This window comes from Mustela erminea, chromosome 3, assembly GCF_009829155.1.
Source record: "Mustela erminea isolate mMusErm1 chromosome 3, mMusErm1.Pri, whole genome shotgun sequence".
NCBI lineage: Eukaryota > Metazoa > Chordata > Mammalia > Carnivora > Mustelidae > Mustela > Mustela erminea.
Genome location: NC_045616.1, coordinates 61,326,678 through 61,346,500, shown reverse-complemented (window position 1 = coordinate 61,346,500; position 19,823 = coordinate 61,326,678). Strand labels below are relative to the sequence as shown.

Here is a 19,823-nt window from a genome sequence, read left to right as displayed (position 1 = left end):
CTACTAGAAACTGTTCAACATTTTGGAAAATTATGTTACTGATGGCAACACCGCATCCCACACTATTTGAGTTGCTAATACACCTATATTGGTCTGCATTTACAGTCGTCACATTCATGGTGGTTCTTCGTATCAGTGCCAGCACCATTTAACTACTTCAGTACATTTCTAGTGTAGTCATGGACAAGCATTTATATGGCAATGTGTAATTATTACTTTATTTTAAGTTCTCTTTCTTCCTTCTATTCAAAATAAGGGAAGCATGTTGATTTTAAAAATTATGGATGTACTCTTATCTATGAATTTCATCTTAGAATCCAAAAGGCTCTTTTATTTGTTGAGATCCCATACCATTACATGCGGATTGTAATTTTTGAGGGTTTTTCTTGCTATTTTTTCTGATGTCTTTGGTCTGCTTCTTTCTAAACTCATATACATAATGAAAAAGTTACAGCTTGCTTCATTAATCTTTTTTAAGTACTGTTTTGAGGACTGGAGGTGAGATTAGGAGCCATGCCATTTTGCATCAGAATATTCTATTTATTTCTATAGGCTCCACTTTACAAAGTTGTTATCTTTCTCTTTCAGTTCTAATTCTCTCCTTAGTTGTTATTGCTGGTGAATTCTGGTTGCCATTCTTATTAGTACTATTTGTTTGATCACTTTGTTAGCTTTTGGAAGTAAGTTTGAGATTTTGCTTCACTCAGCTGAACGTGACAGTCTTTTTTTCTTAATTTTTTGATTATAGTTGACACACAAGTATACTTTCAGGTATACAACACAGTGATTCAACTTGACTATATGCTACACTCATCCTAAGTGTAGGTACCACCTGTCACCATGCAACACTATTACAATATCACTGACTGTATTCCTTATCCTGTGCCTTTTATTCCCATGACTTACTTATTCCATAACTGGTAGTCCGTATCTCCCATTCCCCTCTACCCATTTTGTCCATTTGACAGTCCTTTTTTTCTATGCTCTTTGGATGGAGTGCCTTTCCTCTCCTTTCAAGAGACCATCCCAATAAATATTTTTCTTAGTATTAAAGGGTGAGTTCTTCAACTACTTTGTGATGAATGAAAATTTCCTGTAAGCTTTTCTAATCTCAACTGCATTCTTCTTATAGCTATTAAGATATGGGAGTCTACTAAGGATCCATTACCATATCACTTTAAAAAATATTAGTTATTATTTATTGAGTGATGACAATGTGCCAGTCACTGTTCTAAGAGCTATACATCTATTATCTCATTAGTGTCATAACAATCCTATAGGGTATACACTATCTCCACAGGAAAGTGAGGTGTAGAAAAGTTACATACCAATCTGCCCAAACAGTTCATAGCTAGCAAGCAGCTAAGCAGAGATTTGTACCCTGATCATTTGATATCAAGGCCTGAGTTATTTATCTACTACCTTACTGTCTCCCAAGTTTTTAGGGCCTTCCTTTTCCCGCAAGGACTAACTGCTTTACTACAGATTTTTTGATTTCTACTTTCTCTTTACAGCCTACCCAAATGCTCAAGAAATATTTATTACTTAAATAATAAAGACAACTGCTTCTTTCACTGCTTCCCTCCATCTCTTTCAATGTGCCTTTTCTTTTAGCAACAAGAATGGCAAACTAAAACCCTAGATATCATTCTTACTCATTTCTGAGCAGTTAGAGGTAACTGCATTCTACAACTTAAAACAGCATGCTCAGCTTAATAGTTTTCACTTGTTCATTCTAAACCAAATGGTCCTAATATCACATTTGCTTTCATGGGGAAATTTTTTGTAAAAATGTTTAAGAATTAGTACTTCTCTTTCCCACTTCTGGCAGAACCAGCTCTATGGCCCCCAGGAGCTCAGATTACTAAGCCAGGGGAACCAGTAATACACCAGATCTATTCAAGCTACCTTGTGTCCACATCAGAACTTACTATTCTGTCTCTTACTTTGTCAGGTTTCTGACAACAAATTAGCAGGAGGTCAAGCATATCAACAGATTTTACGCTGTAGGCAGCATGCCTGATTTAGAGTGAAAGGTTAGTAGATATAATATGCTAACAGAGAAAAAGTTATTGCAGTTTCAGATATTACGACAGGCTGATGGTTTTGACATTATTTTGAGACAGGCTGGCCTCTGGCCTCACTTCAAGCCATACCCTGTAAGTAACATTAAATAATTTTTTTATGGATATGAAGGGATGTAAATAAGCATATAAAGATAAAGAAAAGAGAAACACAACCTTGAATTTTAAAATGAAAACAGGTATTTTTAGTAGCCTATGGTATAAGAACAGTGTAATAGAAATACAATGACTGTGGGAATTTAAGTCTATTAATGTAGACAACAATTGTTTATGGCAGAATTTATGTATATAAATGAACCCACTGTGGCAAAGAACGCTTATATATATGTAAGAGTGCCAGAGAAAAATGTACATGATAATTAAATGTGGATAATAAGTAGAAGTCAATTGTGAGGATAATGGTTTGGGTAGAGCAAATTTTTAAAAATATTTATAAAATTAAAAGATGAGATCTGAATTGAACTTGTTTACAAGAGAAACTGTTCAAGACTAAGAATCTACTTCGATTATTTACATTTTGATAAGAATGATGCAATGGAATCAAATGAAAACCGAGCTAATATATTTTGAAAATTACTTACACTGATGACTGATGAAGAAGTTGATAAGTTTAAACCTTCAAGATCAGCTATCAAGCTTGGAGAAAGAGCTGGCGTGGGAAATGCAACTGGAGTGGATACTGGGTTAACTGTAGGAAAAGGCCCAAATTAGCAAATGTGCATGAAAATTTAATTCATATTATTAAAAGCAACATTTTTATTTTGTTAGTAAATCTAATTAAATTACTTTGATTAATAAATCTATGACAATTCTACTTAACATCTTGACTTAGTTATTATCAAGTCATGGCAGTTATTAGTCTTAGCTTTCACTGGCAACTCCTATAACAAAATATAATGGTACAAATACTTTGAGTAATAATTTTTGAAAATTTTATCATATAATGTTATCACTAACATTATCACCCAGTAACCTCACTAAAACTAAAAAAAAAGGTAAAGAAACATTTTTTCCCCAGCTAATATAAAGAACAACAGCTTTCAAGAGTTCTCCAGCAGAATCAGAAGTCTCAAAGGGGTATTTATATCCGTTCTCTGTTTTATTCTCCACTATAATAATTACAGGGGTAATTACAGGGTCCTAACTCCCTTCTACTTATACTTCGTCACCAAAAGCTATGTACCAGATAGAAATTTTTTATTCTAAAACCACTATATACACGAGATCATGCAGGTGAAAATCTGAAAATTTTTGAAAAAGTACAGATCTCATCCTCCCCTGCTTAAGATTCTTCAGAGGCTCACAAGTACCTACAAGATAAAAGTCCAATTCCTTAACAAAGTGCACAAGGTTCTCTATGCTCTAGCTTGGCACTGTCCATTATAGTAGCCACTAGCACATAAACCTAATGTACTCTTGAAATATGGCTAGTATGACTAAAGAATTGTACTTCACAGTTTAATTAACTTAAATTTAAATGTAAGAGCTATGTGTGGCCAGTTGGTATTATACTGGGTAGCAGATCTATCTCTAATTTTATTGGCAACTCCTATCTTCAGGCCCTACCGATTAACAGTTTCCAGTATCTTGTTCCCAATATCTTCTATTCTCTTTACCTGGAAGGTTCTTCTCTGCCTTGTTTACCTTGTAACTGCTACACATTATGGTACCGCTTGGAAGGAAAGCACAAGCTGACTCACCAAAACACAGCTTCTAAATTGCCTTCTTTGTTCTACAGATAAACTTGGACATGCTTCTACAACCATACCTCTCTTCTAATACAAATCTGTGTCTTTTTATTTTTTATTTCTACTAGTCTGCTAATGCATTAATTTTTAGTGCTTAGAAACTGCTTGACTGTTGAGTGAAAAAAATTAAAAATGTGGAATGAGTTTTATCTTTCAACAAACGCACTTCAAAATAAGAGCATAAAGGAAGTAACATTTATTTAACAGGACTTTTCAAACTATCTTTTTCTCATTTAGTCTCACAATACCCTGTAGTTAGGCAGAAAAAATAATTCAGAAAGTTAGGAATAAAAAAATGATATTGCCCGAAAAAGAAAATTTTCAAAGAAGTCTGAAATAAAATTTCACCATAGATAATAGAAAAAGCAGAGTGGAGACTGGGTGGAAGAGGGAATGGAGCCCTTGCTTTCTCCCTTGCTCCTTCAGTGTGCCTGAAACACTGCTACAAATCCCCAGGCTTCCTCAGATCTACGCTGAAAACCAACATACAGTTAGCAAGTGTCACAGGGATTTGGGGGTGGGGGGATCAATGGGGATATGGTGGTAAAGGAAGACCTTACGAATGGGAGGAATGAAGCTCAGTTTTTAAGTAAGGGCAGACTTTAAATAAGAGCAAAGAAGAAGCTGGTGACTTAGTAGGTGAAATATTACTGTGAACAGAGGCTGAGAGGTGGGAACGTGGAAAACTGAGGAAGTTATTTTTATCCTCTACAACAAAGGGAGCTGTTAAAAATACTGAAAAGAGCAACAATATATGTACTGCTCCTTATCAGTACAAGGGACAAAAATCAAAGGAGGAGCAATCAGGTTGGCAGGAGGAGGAATACAATAATTCAGGCATGACATGAAAAGGGCTAAAAACAAAAGGTGAGGTAGAAAAAAAATTTATATTAAAGACACTGTAAACTGAGGCACAGGGAGATTATGTCTTGGAAAGATCACAGAACAAGTGAATGGAAGAACCACTGTGGGACCAGGAACTGGTTCTTTTATCTTGGATCAATATGTTGCATTTCCAAAAGTCACTTTTTTGGTAGGTTCTAAATATTTGTCCATCCATCCAAAATATTAGATACCCATGTAAGGAAAAATATTGAGTAAGAAAGCCTCTGATTTCAACTATGGCTTGGCCCAAAGACACACAGAGGAAAAAAGACATCAAAAGCCAGAGGAAAATTCACACTAAAGTTTGACTTAAGGAAAAAAAAAAAAAAAGGAAGAGACTTTTAGTATCATTTCAGGAGAAGGTTTAGGTACTAAAGAAATGACTATACATCTGTTTCCAGGTCTGGCAAGATAGAAGCTTGCACTGAAAATTTATCCAAAAATGGATTCTGAGGTTAGTTGACTATGTTTAAGTATTTAATTAATGCATTAAAAAAATGATTCTACTAGTTAAAAAAAAAAATAACCTGGCATACAAATGAAAACCAGGTATCATTTCTACCCACTGACTTGGCAAAGGCAATTTTTAGATTCAGCATCAGTAAGGGGATCAGGAATCAGTACTCTCATACTAATACTGTGTAAGCTGGTACAAGCTTTGGGAAAGGCAATCTTAGACAACTAAATTCTTCAAAGCCTTTGCCCCAGCAATTCTATTCCTGGGGATTTATCTTAATGAAACAGTTGGGGAGATAATGAAATAATATACTTATGATGTGTATTGCTTCACTAACGATGAAGACAAAAAAATGAAAACAAGTTAAATTTCCAATAATAGTAAAACTGTTAAATATAATTTATTACAACAATATAAAAGATAACCATGAAGTCATTAAAAAATGAAACTGTTAAAGAACATCTATGGCAGGGCAAGGAATGTGTATGATTAATAGAGAAGTAAATGATAAGAGTATCCCACTATGATCACACTTAGGGGCAGAGGGGATTTGCATATGAAAAGATCTGAACTGGCATGCCAGATGGTAAACCCAAGATATTTGGATTACAAATCCATTTTCTTCTTTTTATTTTTAAAACTTTCTGAGAAATTGGGACGCCTGGGTGGCTCAGTTGGTTGGACGACTGCCTTCGGCTCAGGTCATGATCCCGGAGTCCCGGGATCGAGTCCCGCATCGGGCTCCCAGCTGCATGGGGAGTCTGCTTCTCCCTCTGACCTTCTCCTCGCTCATGCTCTCTCTCACTGTCTCTCTCTCTCAAATAAATAAATAAAATCTTAAAAAAAAAAAAAAACTTTCTGAGAAACACTTTTTTCTTTACTAAAGTACAACTGACACTTGAACAACACAGGTTTGAATTGTGCAGGTCCACTTATGGACAGATTTTAAGTATAATGCTAAAAATGTATTTTCTCTTCCTTATGATCTTCTTAATACCATTTGTTTTTATTTTAAGAATATGTTATATAATACATATAACATACAAAATATGTGTAATTGGCTGTTTACACTATCAGTAAGGCTTCCAGTTAAGAGTAGGCTATTAATAGTTAAATTTTGGGGGAGTCAAAAGTGACAGGTGGTTGTTAGTGCCCCTTAACCCAAACATTGTTCAAGGGTCAACTATATATTTAATTATAAAATAATTATACAATTACTCTTCTGATCAAACTTTTGCCTCAAAACTTAATGATACATCAAAGTTTTAATATATACTGGTTTAATATGAAGTTATTTAAACAGTTAAATGTAATTCCTTGCTGCTGCACCATTGTTACCATCATCTCCATCACAGATAACACCCTTATATAATGCTTATCATGTGCCCAGCAGAGTTTTAAGTGCTTTTACATTTATCAACTCATTTAATCCATTTATGACTCCTAAAAGTTTTACTATTATCCCTATTTTATAGATTAAAGCAAAAGCACAAAGAGATTAAGTAACTTGTCCAAGATTACCCAGCTCCGTAATTAGAAGGAAAAGAGCACCTGGGTGACTGAGTCAGTTAAGTGTCTGCCTTTGGCATAGGTCATGATCCAGGGTCCTGGGATCTGGGTCGGGCCCCTTGCTCAGGAGGTAGTCTGCTTCTCCCTCTCCCTCTGTACCCTCATACCACCATGCTATCTCTCTCGCTCTGTGCTCTTTTTCAAATAAAAAAAATCTTAAAAAAGCAAGAACAGCATGAGATTTAAACTCAGACACTCCAGCTCCATTGTCCTCTTAGCCACTCCACTCCAATGCCTCTACTACAATTTATTCATCAATATGATATCACAGATCATAAGGCTTATCTGGAGCATCATTACTGGTGGCTGATAAAATTTTAAGAAGAGTTAGTTGTACCAATAGTATAATTACATAGGTATATATTTCTTATAAAAAAACACTGGAGTGTGATTGTTGCTTTATGATCATCCTATCAAGATCACATGGTATGGAGTACTAAAAGATCTCTTCGCTTGCAGAAATATAAAATAGCCAAGGAACTTTCAAACTGTAACGGTTCTCAAGAAACAGAATTCCCTGGGTAGGGAAAATGTATGCATTTAGAATCTCCAGCATGTAGCAGATTACTTGTATCAGAGCAAGCATTCAATAAATGTTTTCTGAATGAAGACATAGATAAATTCAATACTAGAAGTTTTCTTCGTATAGGGAATAGATAACTGTGGATTATGATGTGCCTTTTAGATAAAACTAAAGGAATGTTTCTGACCCTCTTTCAAAATTAATCTAATTCTCACAGCCGAGAACTCAAGCTACTGGAGAGTGACCTTTTACTTTCTGATCCACAAACTGTTTACCATGGACAATGGAGAACTACTGTAGGCTAATAAGCAACAGAAATGAAGTCAGTATCTTAAGAACCATTGTCAACAAAGCTTTTCTCCTGTACACTCCATTTATCTCTATCACTAAGCTCAGATCAGTTCTTCCACAAGGCCTTTATAGTTTTTTAATTGGTTTTTGTCTCCCTCCTCATTTATTGACACTTTGTGCCTCTACTGTTCAGGTATCTGTGCCCTAGACTAGATATTAGTCCCTGGAATAAAAGGACTAATTTATTGGTTCCAGCCAACAAAAAGGGGTATTAACAAAGTACCCTTAAACTTACCAGACAATCTGCAAATATTTGCTGAACTGAGAGGGAGGCCTTAAGTGTCATTTCTGACAAAAGCAGAATAAAAATATTTTAAATAGTTCTCAGATATTAAAAACAAACAGAAATATACCCTATGTTGAGTTAAAATTTAAGTTAGGATGAAATTTCATTCCAAGTAAAAAAAATCCCAAGTATTTTTACAGTAACAGTATTCATCATGAACCTGTGTCCACCATGAACCATGTGTTCTGGATGCTATCATTAATCGGTATGATTCTCTCTGAGAGACTGAATAAATCCATTGATAAGTGGTGGATAAAAAATCAGACAAAATTTGAGAATGCATAAGCTCATGCAAATGGAAACAATACACAGGATACCTTTTCCTTGACTGTGTAGGATTTTTCCCCTTTATGTGGGACAGTAGTTATTTGTGACCTAAGAGTAATTTTGGAAAAATTTCTCTATCAATTCCAAAGCTTAGCTGTACTGAACTGAAATTTCGTTTGTTCACAATAAAAGTGCAGTGAATCTGAAAAAAAAAAACCTTATGCTTAAATTCTTAAAACTTAGTGATTAAGAAAACTTTGCTACTACATATAAAAACATACTTTAAAAAAATAATCAAATAATAAAAATTATATCATTTTCCATGTTTCAATTTTTCCTTCACTGCCAGGAAATGCAGAGGAATGAGACTGGTATATTTTGGAAATGCAAAGGAGTACAATGAATAAGACATAGGGAGGAGTCAGATGACCCAAAGGTCTTAGAAACCTAAAAATATGGACTTTAACTATAAAATTAAGACATTAAATGAAAAGGTCTAAAAAAAGAAAGGAGTAATATCAGATTTTCCTATTTTTTTTTAAAGATTTTATTTATTTATTTGACAGACAGAGATCACAAGTAGGCAGAGAGGCAGACAGAGAGAGGGGGAAGAAGGCTCCGTGCTGAGCAGAGAGCCCGATGAGGGGCTCGATCACACGACCCTGAGATCATGACCTGAGCTGAAGGCAGAGGCTCAACCACTGAGCCACCCAGGCACCCCCGGATTTTCCTATTTTGTCTGTAGGATAAATTCCTAGAAAAGAATTGTTATATCAAAGGGTGTGTGCAACTTGAGTTTTGACAAATATTGCTAATATGACTCTAAAAGCTTCACCTATTTTTATTTCTATCAAAAACATGTGCAGGGTGCCTGTTTCTCCAAACCTTAGCAACACTGGATGTTGCTTTAAAATCATTGCCAATAGGTAAAAAATGATGTAAACCTGTAAATATCTGCCAATAGCAAAAAATGATGCAAATTTGACTTGAACTTTATTTTATTCAAGTGTATATCATAGCAATTTGGTATGTTTATACATTACAGAATGATCCCATAACAACTCTAATTACTATCTGTCACCATGCAAAGTTTTTATAACACTGTTATTATTGACTATATTCCCTATGCTGCACCTTAGTTACATTCCCATGACTTATTTATAACGAAGTTTGTACCTTTTAATCCCCTTTGCATATTTTACCTGCCCCCCCAAACCCTTCCTATTCTGGTAACCAACAGTTTGTTTTCTGTATCTGAGTCTGTTTCTGTGTATGTTCATTTATTTTCTTCTCAAATTCCACATATAAGTGAAATCATATAGTATTTGTATTTCTCTCAGTCATTTCACTTAGCATAATGTCCCCTAGGTCCATCCATGTTGTTGACAAGATTTCATTTTTTTATAGCTGAGTGTGTATGTGCATGTGTATATCACATCACTTCTTCTATATCCATTTATCTATCAGTGGACAGTTAAGTTGCTTCCATAGCTTGGCTAATGCAAATAAGTCTGCAAATAACACAGGGATGCATATATTTTTAGATAAATACCCAAATCTACGACTGCTAGATAATACGGTATTTCTATTTTTAAGTTTTTGAAGAATTTTCATACTGTTTACCGTAATGGTTGTACCTATATATATCTATGAACAGTGTATGAGGATTCCCTTGCCTTACTTCTTCACCAATACTTGTTATTTTTTCTTTTAAATAAGAGCTAATCTGACAAGTGTCAGGTAATAGTTCATTGTAGGTTTTTTGGTTTGTTTTACTTGAAACCAATTAATTCTTCTAAAGTTTTTATTTTAATCACCAGCACTCATCACTACAAGTGCACTCTTAATCCTCAACGCTTATTTTACCCATCCTCCCAGCCACCTCCCCTCTGATAACCATCAGTTTGTTCTCTCTAGTTGAGGGATTGTTTCTTGGTCTCTCTTCTTTTTCCCCTTTGCTAATTTGTTTTTAAAATTCTATATATGAGTGAAATCATATGGTATTTCTTTCTCTGAATGTATTATTTCACTTAGCATTATATTCTCCAGCTCCAGCCATGTTGTTGAAAATGGCAAAATTTTGTTTTTATTTATGGCTGAATAATATTCCTCTGTGTGTGTGAGTGTGTGTGTGTACACATATATACCACATCTTCTTTGTCCAGTCATCAATCAATGGACACTTGAGTGGCTTCCATAATTTGGCTATTGTAAATAATGCTACTATAAGCAGGGGTGCATGTATCCCTCTGAATTAGTGTTTTTGTTTTATCTGGGTAAATACCTACTAGCAGGATTGCTGGATCATAGGGTAGTTCTATTTTTAATTTTTTGAAGAAGCTCCATACTATTTTCCAGAGTGGCTATACCAGAGTGCATGCGGGTTTGTTTTACTCCACATCCTCACCAATACTTTGTTGTTTCTTGTGTTTTTCATTTTAGCCATTCTGACAGGTGTGAGGTGATATCTCATTGCAGTTTTGATTTGCTTTTAATAAGTGATAATCAACACCTTTTCATGTGTCTGTTGGTCATCTGTGTAACTTATTTGGAAAAATGTCTATATAAGTCTTCAGCCCATTTTCTAATCAGGTTGTTTCTTCTTATTATTATTATTTTTTAAGATTTATTTGAGAGAGAGAGAGAGTGTGCACGTGAGTTGGGGGAGGGACAAAGGGAATGAATCTTCAAGCAGACTCCTTGATGAGCATGGAGACTGAGGCAGAGCTCATGACCCATGAGATCATGACCTGAGGTGAAATCAAGAGCTGGAAGCTTAACTGAATGAGCCACCCAGGTGCTCCAATCAGGTTGTTTGTTTCTTTTAACACTAAGTCAGCTAAGTTCTTCATATATTTTAGATATTAACCCCTCATTGGATGCATGTTTTACAAACATCTTCTTCCACTCAGTAGAATGTCTTTTCGCTTGGCTGATGGTTTCTGTGCTAAAGCTTTTTTGATAATAATGTCATTTGTTTACTTTAGCTTTTGTTGCCCTTATCTGAGGAGACTGGTCCAAAAATATACTAAGACTGGTGTGGAGAGCTTACTGTTTATGTTTTCTTCTAAGAGTTTTATGGTTTGGATCTTACATTCAAGTCTTGAATCCATTTTGAATTTACTTCATATATGGTATAAGATAGTGGTCCAGTTTCATTCTTTAGCATGTAGCTATCCAATTTTCCCACACCATTTATTGAAGAGACTGCCCTTCCCATGTATATTCATGTCTCCTTTGTCTTAGATTACTTGGCCATATACACGTGGGTTTATTTCTGGGTTCTGTATTTTATCCTACTGATCTGTCTCTGCTTTTGTACCAGTATTACAGTTTTGATTATTACAGCTCTGTAGAATACTTTGAAATCAGGGAGTACAGTGCCTCCAGCTTTGTTTTCTTTTTTCTTTAAAAATTTTTTTTATGTAAATTAAGTTTGGTTAATATATAGGTTATTAATTTCAAGGAAAGAATTTAGTGATTCATCAGTTGCATATAACACCTAGTGCTTATCACATTAAGTGCCCTCCTCAGTGCTTATCACATTAATTGCCCATCGTCCAATTACCCCACCCTTCCATCTCCCCTTCAGCAACCCTCAGTTTATTCCCTAGAGTTAAGAGTCTCTTATGGTTTGCTTCCCTCTCTGTTTTTATCTAATTTTATTTTTCCTTCCCTTCCCCATGTTCATTTGTTTCTTAAATTCTACATTAAAGTGAAATCATATGGTATTTGTCTTTCTCTGACTTATTTTGCTTAGCATAATACCCTGTAGTTCCATCTGCATCATGGCAAATGGCAAAATTTCATTCTTTTTGTTGGCCGAGTAATATCCCATTGTATGTATACACACCACATCTTCTTTTTTTTTTTTTTTTTTTTTTTAAAGATTTTATTTATTTATCTGACAGAGAGAGACCAAGCAGGCAGAAAGGCAGGCAGAGAGAGAGAGAGGAGGAAGCAGGCTCCCTGCCAAGCAGAGAGCCCGATGCGGGACTCGATCCCAGGACCCTGAGATCATGACCTGAGCCAAAGGCAGAGGCTTAACCCACTGAGCCACCCAGGTGCCCCTACACACCACATCTTCTTTATCCATTCATTTGTTGATGGACATCAGCTTTGTTCTTTTTTAAGAGTGCATTGGCAACTTGGAATCTTCGGTGGTTTCATACAAAGTTCAAAATTCTTTGCTCTATTTCTGCAAAAAATGTCATTGGTATTTTGACAGGGAATTTATTCAATCAATATATTACTTTTGGTAGTATGAACATTTTTAACAAGATGAATTCTTCCAATCCATAAGCATGGTATATCTTTTCTTTTATTTGTGTTTTATTTGTGTTTTCTTCAATTGCTTTCAGCAATGTCTTAAAGTTTTCAGAGTACAGGTCTTTCAATTCCCGGCTTAAATTTATTCCGGGATGCCTGGGTGGCTCAGATGGTTAAGGGCTGCCTTTAGCTCAGGTTATGATTCTGGGGGAATAAATAAATAAAGTCCCACATCAGGCTCCTTGCCTGGTGGGGAGCCTGCTTCTCTCTCTCCCTCTGCCTGCTTGTGCCTCTCTCTGTCTCTGTCAAATAAATAAATTAAATCTTTAAAAAAATTTATTCCTAGGTATTTTATTATTTTTGATGCACTTACAAATGGGATTGCTCTCTTAAATTCTGATAGCTCATTGTTAATGTAGAGAAATGCAATGAATTTCTCTGTGTTAAATTCATATTCAGTGATTTTACTCAATTCATTTATTAGTTCTAAAAGTTTTTTTGGTGGAGTCTTTACGTTTTCTATATATAGTATCCTATCACCTGCAAATGGTTTCACTTTTTCCTTTCAAATTTAGATGATTCCTATTTCTTTTTCCTGCCTGACTGCTGAGGCTTTCAGTACAATGATGAAAAAGTGGCAAAAGTGGGCATATTTGTCTTGTTCCTAATCTTAGAGGAAAAGCTTTAAGTTTCTCAAAAGTTGCATATGATGTTAACAGTAGGTCTGTCAGATACAGCTTTTATTATGTTGGGGTACATTCCTTCTATACCCATTCTGTTAAGAATTTTTAATCATAAATGGATGCTGAATTTTATCAAATGCTTTTTCTGCATCTACTGAGGTGATCATATGATTTTTATCCTTTTTGTTAATGTAGTGTATCATGTGAAACTATCTGCCGATGTAGAACCATCCTTGCATCCCTGGAATAAATCCTGCTTAATCGTGGTATATGATCTTTTTAATGTATTATTGAACTGAGTTTGCTAATATTTTGTTGAGAATTTTTGCATGTATATTCACTGTGGATACTGGCCCCAAATTTTTGTATTTAGGGTATCTCTGCCTGGTTTTGGTATAAAGGTAATACTGGCCTTGTAAGTTTGGTAGTATTCCTTCCTCTTCAATGTTTTGGAATAATTTGAGAAGGATAGGTACTAACTCTTGTTGAAATATTTGGTAGAATTTACCTGTAAAGCTGCCTGATTCTGGACTTTCATTTTTGGGGAGTTTTAAAATTACTGATTCAATTTCATTACTTGTAATTAGCCTACTCAGATTTTCAATTTCTTCATGATTCAGTCTTAGAAGGTTGTGTTTCTTGGAATCCATTTCTTTTAATTGTTCATAGGGTCTAATTTTACGTTTAATTTCTTTTTGCTAAGTACTTCCTGTAATTTCTCTATATTAAGAATTTGTGAGAGAGGAGTTAAGATGGCAAAGAAGTAGCAGGCTGAGACTACTTCAGCTAGCAGGAGATCAGCTAGATAGCTTATCTATAGATTGCAAACACCCACAAATCCATCGGCAGATCGAAGAGAAGAAGAACAGCAATTCTAGAAACAGAAAAACAACCACTTTCTGAAAGGTAGGACTGGCGGAGAAGTGAATCCAAAGCGATGGGAAGATAGACCCCGGGGCGCGGCTCACGGCAAGCGGCAGAGCAACGAAGCAAAAAATCAGGACTTTTAAAAGTCTGTTCTGCTGAGGGACATCGCTCCAGAGGCTAAACCGGGGCGAAGCCCATGTGGGGTCAGCGTGGCCTCAGGTCCCGCAGGGTCACAGAAGGATCGGGGGTGTCTGAGTGTCGCAGAGCTTACGGGTATTAGAAAGGGGAAGCCGGCTACAGAGACAGAGCCAACAGTGAGCTCACAGCTCGGGGGTACCTTGAACTAGTCGCAGCCTCAGTGAGCTTGGAGCACGGCCGGATGTCAGGAAGACGGGAGTAACTGGGCGCTGTTCTCTGAGGGCGCACAGAGGAGTGGGGTCCCGGGCTCTCAGATCCTCCAGGCCGGAGACCAGGAGGCCGCCATTTGTATTCCCGACCTCCGGAACTCTACAAAAAGCGCTCAGGGAACAAAAGCTCCTGAAAGCAAACCCGAGCAGATTACTCAGCTCAGCCCCTGGTGAGGGCGGTGCAATTCTGCCTGGGGCAAAGACACATGAGAATCACTACAACAGGCCCCTCCCCCAGAAGATCAACAAGAAATCCAGCCAAGACCAAGTTCACCTAACAAGGAGTGTGGTTTCAATACCAAGGAGAGCAGCAGAATTCCAGAGGAGGAGAAAGCAAAGCACGGAACTCATGGCTTTCTCCCTATGATTCTTTAGACTTGCAGTTAATTTAATTTTTTTTTCTTTTTCATTTTTTTTCTCTTCTTCTGCTAAAATTTTTTTAACTTTTACCCTTTTCTTTTTTAACGTTTTTAAACAGTTTATCTAATGTATATATATATTTTCTTTTTTATACTTTGCTTTATTCATTTTCTTTTTTTTAATTCTTTTCTTTTCGTTCTATTTTTTTTTTCTTTCTTTCTTTCTGAATCTCTTTTTATCCCCTTTCTCCCCCCTCACGATTTGGGATCTCTTCTGATTTGGTTAAAGCATATTTTCCTGGGGTTGTTGCCACCCTTTTAGTATTTTACTTGCTCCTTCATATACACTTATCTGGACAAAATGACAAGGCGGAAAAATTCTCCACAAGAAAAAAGAAAAAGAGGCAGTACCGAAGGCTAGGGACCTAATCACTACAGACATTGGTAATATGTCAGATCTAGAGTTCAGAATGACAATTCTCAAGGTTCTAGCCGGGCTCGAAAAAGGCATGGAAGATATTAGAGAAACCCTCTCGGGAGATATAAAAGCCCTTTCTGGAGAAATAAAAGAACTAAAATCTAACCAAATTGAAATAAAAAAAGCTATTAATGAGGTGCAATAAAAAATGGAGGCTCTCACTGCTAGGATAAATGAGGCAGAAGAAAGAATTAGCGATATAGAAGACCAAATGACAGAGAATAAAGAAGCTGAGCAAAAGAGGGACAAACAGCTACTGGACCACGAGGGGAGAATTCAAGAGATAAGTGACACCATAAGAAGAAACAACATTAGAATAATTGGGATTCCAGAAGAAGAAGAAAGAGAGAGGGGAGCAGAAGGTATACTGGAGAGAATTATTGGGGAGAATTTCCCCAATATGGCAAAGGGAACGAGCATCAAAATTCAGGAGGTGCAGAGAATGCCCCTCAAAATCAATAAGAATAGGCCCACACCCCATCACCTAACAGTAAAATTTACAAGTATTAGTGACAAAGAGAAAATCCTGAAAGCAGTTCGGGAAAAGAAGTCTGTAACATACAATGGTAAAAGTATTAGATTGGCAGCAGACTTATCCACAGAGACCTGGCAGGCCAGAAAGAGCTGGCATTATATTTTCAGAGCACTAAAGAAGAAAAACATGCAGCCAAGAATACTATATCCAGCTAGGCTATCATTGAAAATAGAAGGAGAGATTAAAAGCTTCCAGGACAAACAAAAAAAGAAAAAATTTGCAAACACCAAACCAGCTCTACAGGAAATATTGAAAGGGGTCCTCTAAGCAAAGAGAGAGCCTACAAGTGGTAGATCAGAAAGGAACAGAGACCATATACAGTAACAGTCACCTTACAGGCAATACAATGGCACTAAATTCATATCTCTCAATAGTTACCCTGAATGTTAATGGGCTAAATGTCCCAATCAAAAGACAGAGGGTATCAGAATGGATAAAAAAAAAAATAACCATCTACGTGTTGCCTACAAGAAACTCATTTTAAGCCCGAAGACACCTCCAGATTTAAAGTGAGGGGGTGGAAAAGAATTTACCATGCTAATGGCCATCAGAAGAAAGCAGGAGTGACAATCCTTATATCAGATCAATTAGATTTTAAGCCAAAGAATATAATAAGAGATGAGGAAGGACACTCAAAGGGTCTGTCCAACAAGAAGATCTAACAATTTTAAATATCTATGCCCCCAACATGGGAGCAGCCAACTATATAAACCAATTAATAACAAAATCGAAGAAACATATTAACAATACTACAATAATAGTAGGGGATCATCCAAGCAAAAGATCAACAAGGAAATAAAGGCCTTAAACGACACACTGGACCAGATGGACATCACAGAAATATTCAGAACATTTCATCCCAAAGCAACAGAATACACATTCTTCTCTAGTGCACACGGAACATTCTCCAGAATAGATCACATCCTCAGTCCTAAATCAGGACTCAACCTGTATCAAAAGATTGGGATCATTCCCTGCATATTTTCAGACTACAATGCTCTGAAGCTAGCACTCAGCCAAAAGAGGAAGTTTGGAAAGAACCCAAATACATGGAGACTAAACAGCATCCTTCTAAAGAATGAATGGGTCAACCGGGAAATTAAAGAAGAATTGAAAAAAATCATGGAAACAAATGATAATGAAAACACAACGGTTCAAAATCTGTGGGACACAACAAAGGCAGTCCTGAGAGGAAAATATATAGCGGTACAAGCCTTTCTCAAGAAACAAGAAAGGTCTCAGCTACACAACCTAACCCTACACCTAAAGGAACTGGAGAAAGAACAAGAAAGAAACCCTAAGCCCAGCAGGAGAAGAGAAATCATAAAGATCAGAGCAGAAATCAATGAAATAGAAACCAAAAAAACAATAGAACAAATCAACGAAACTAGGAGCTGGTTCTTTGAAAGAATTAATAAAATTGATAAACCCCTGGCCCGACTTATCAAAAAGAAAAGAGAAAGGATCCAAATAAATAAAATCATGAATGAAAGAGGAGAGATCACAACTAACACCAAAGAAATAAAAACTATTATAAGAACATACAATGAATAACTCTATGCCAATAAATTTGACAATCTGGAAGAAATGGATGCATTCCTAGAAACATATAAACTACCACAACTGAACCAGGAAGAAATAGAAAGCCTGAAAAGACCCATAACCAGTAAGGAGATTGAAACAATCATTAAAAATCTCCAAACAAAAGCCCAGGGCCAGATGGCTTCCCGGGGGAATTCTACCAAACATTTAAAGAAGAACTAATTCCTATTCTCCTGAAACTGTTCCAAAAAATAGAAATGGAAGGAAAACTTCCAAACTCATTTTATCACCTTGATCCCAAAACCAGACAAGGATCCCATCAAAAAAGAGAGCTATAGACCAATATCCTTGATGAACACAGATGCAAAAATTCTCACCAAAATACTAGCCAATAGGATTCAACAGTACATTAAAAGAATTATTCACCACGACCAAGTGGGATTTATTCCAGGGCTGCAAGGTTGGTTCAACATCCGCAAATCAATCAATGTGATACAACACATCAATAAAAGAAAGAACAAGAACCATATGATACTCTCAATAGATGCTGAAAAACCATTGGACAAAGTACAGCATCCCTTCCTGATCAAAACTCTTCAAAGTGTAGGGATAAGAGGGCACATACCTCAATACTATCAAAGCCATATATGAAAAACCCACTGCAATTATCATTCTCAATGGAAAAAAACTGAAAGCTTTTCCGCTAAGGTCAGGAACATGGCAGGGATGTCCATTATCACCACTGCTATTCAACATAGTACTAGCAGTCCTAGTCTCAGCAATCAGACAACAAAAGGAAATTAAAGGCATCCAAATTGGCAAAGAAGAAGTCAAACTATCACTCTTCGCAGATGATATGATACTATATGTGGAAAACCCAAAAGACTCCACTCCAAAACTGCTAGAAATTGTACAGGAATTCAGTAAAGTGTCAGGATATGAAATCAATGCACAGAAATCAGTTGCATTTCTCTACACCAACAACAAGACAGAAGAAAGAGAAATCAAGGAGTCAATCCCATTTACAATTGCACCCAAAACCATAAGATACCTAGGAATAAACCTAACCAAAGAGGCACAGAATCTATACTCAGAAAACTATGAAGTACTCATGAAAGACACTGAGGAAGACACAAAGAAATGGAAAAATGTTCCATGCTCCTGGATTGGAAGAATAAATATTGTGAAAATGTCTATGCTACCTAAAGCAATCTACACATTTAATGCAATTCCTATCAAAGTACCATCCATCTTTTTCAAAGAAATGGAACAAATAATCCTAAAATTTATAGGGAACCAGAAAATACCTCGAATAGCCAAAGGAATATTGAAAAAGAAAGCCAAAGTTGGTGGCATCACAATTCTGGACTTCAAGCTCTATTACAAAGCTGTCATCATCAAGACAGCATGGTACTGGCACAAAAACAGACACATAGATCAATGGAACAGAATAGAAAGCCCTAAAATAGACCCTCAACTCTGGTCAACTAATCTTCGACAAAGCAGGAAAGAATGTCCAATGGAAAAAAGACAGCCTCTTCAATAAATGGTGTTGGGAAAATTGGATAGCCACATGCAGAAAAATGAAATTGGACCATTTCCTTACACCACACACAAAAATAGACTCAAATGGATGAAGGACCTCAATGTGAGAAAGGAATCCATCAAAATCCTTGAGGAGAACACAGGCAGCAACCTCTTCGACTTCAGCCGCAGCAACATCTTCCTAGGAACATCGCCAAAGGCAAGGGAAGCAAGGGCAAAAATGAACTATTGGGATTTTATCAAGATCAAAAGCTTTTGCACAGCAAAGGAAACAGTTAACAAAACCAAAAGACAACTGACAGAATGGGAAAAGATATTTGCAAATGACATATCAGATAAAGGACTAGTGTCCAAAATCTATAAAGAACTTAGCAAACTCAACAACCAATGAACAAATAATCCAATCAAGAAATGGGCAGAGGACATGAACAGACATTTCTGCAAAGAAGACATTCAGATGGCCAGCAGACACATGAAAAAGTGCTCCATATCACTTTGCATCAGGGAAATACAAGTCAAAACCACAATGAGATATCACCTCACACCAGTCAGAATGGCTAAAATTAACAAGTCAGGAAATGACAGATGCTGGCGAGGATGTGGAGAAAGGGGAACCCTCCTACACTGTTGGTGGGAATGCAAGCTGGTGCAACCACTCTGGAAAACAGCATGGAGGTTCCTCAAAATGTTGAAAATAGCACTGCCCTATGACCCAGCAATTGCACTACTGGGTGTTTACCCTAAAGATACAAGCATAGTGTCCGAAGGGGCATGTGCACCCGAATGTTTATAGCAGCAATGTCCACAATAGCCAAACTATGGAAAGAACCTAGATGTCCATCAACAGATGAATGCATAAAGAAGATGTGGTATATATACAAAATGGAATACTATGCAGCCATCAAAAGAAATGAAATCTTGCCATTTGCAACAACATGGATGGAACTAAAGCGTTATCATGCTTAGCG

At 36.5% G+C, this 19,823-nt stretch overlaps 1 protein-coding gene across 6 annotated transcripts in view; it reads right to left on the bottom strand.

Annotated features, from left to right (window-relative positions):
• AP3B1 (adaptor related protein complex 3 subunit beta 1) overlaps window positions 1-19,823 on the bottom strand; it is a 348,922-nt gene that overhangs the window by 65,733 nt on the left and 263,366 nt on the right. For 5 of the 6 annotated variants that reach the window (XR_004283661.1, XM_032334867.1, XM_032334865.1 and 2 more), the window contains one exon: window positions 2,666-2,772. Coding sequence is in view for 4 of the 6 variants with exons in the window: in XM_032334867.1 (XP_032190758.1) it covers window positions 2,666-2,772 (107 nt within the window). In the remaining 2 variants the exon portion in view is untranslated. Of the gene's footprint in view, window positions 1-2,665; window positions 2,773-19,823 lie in introns of those variants that run through there. The other variant, XM_032334869.1, reaches the window with a different exon arrangement.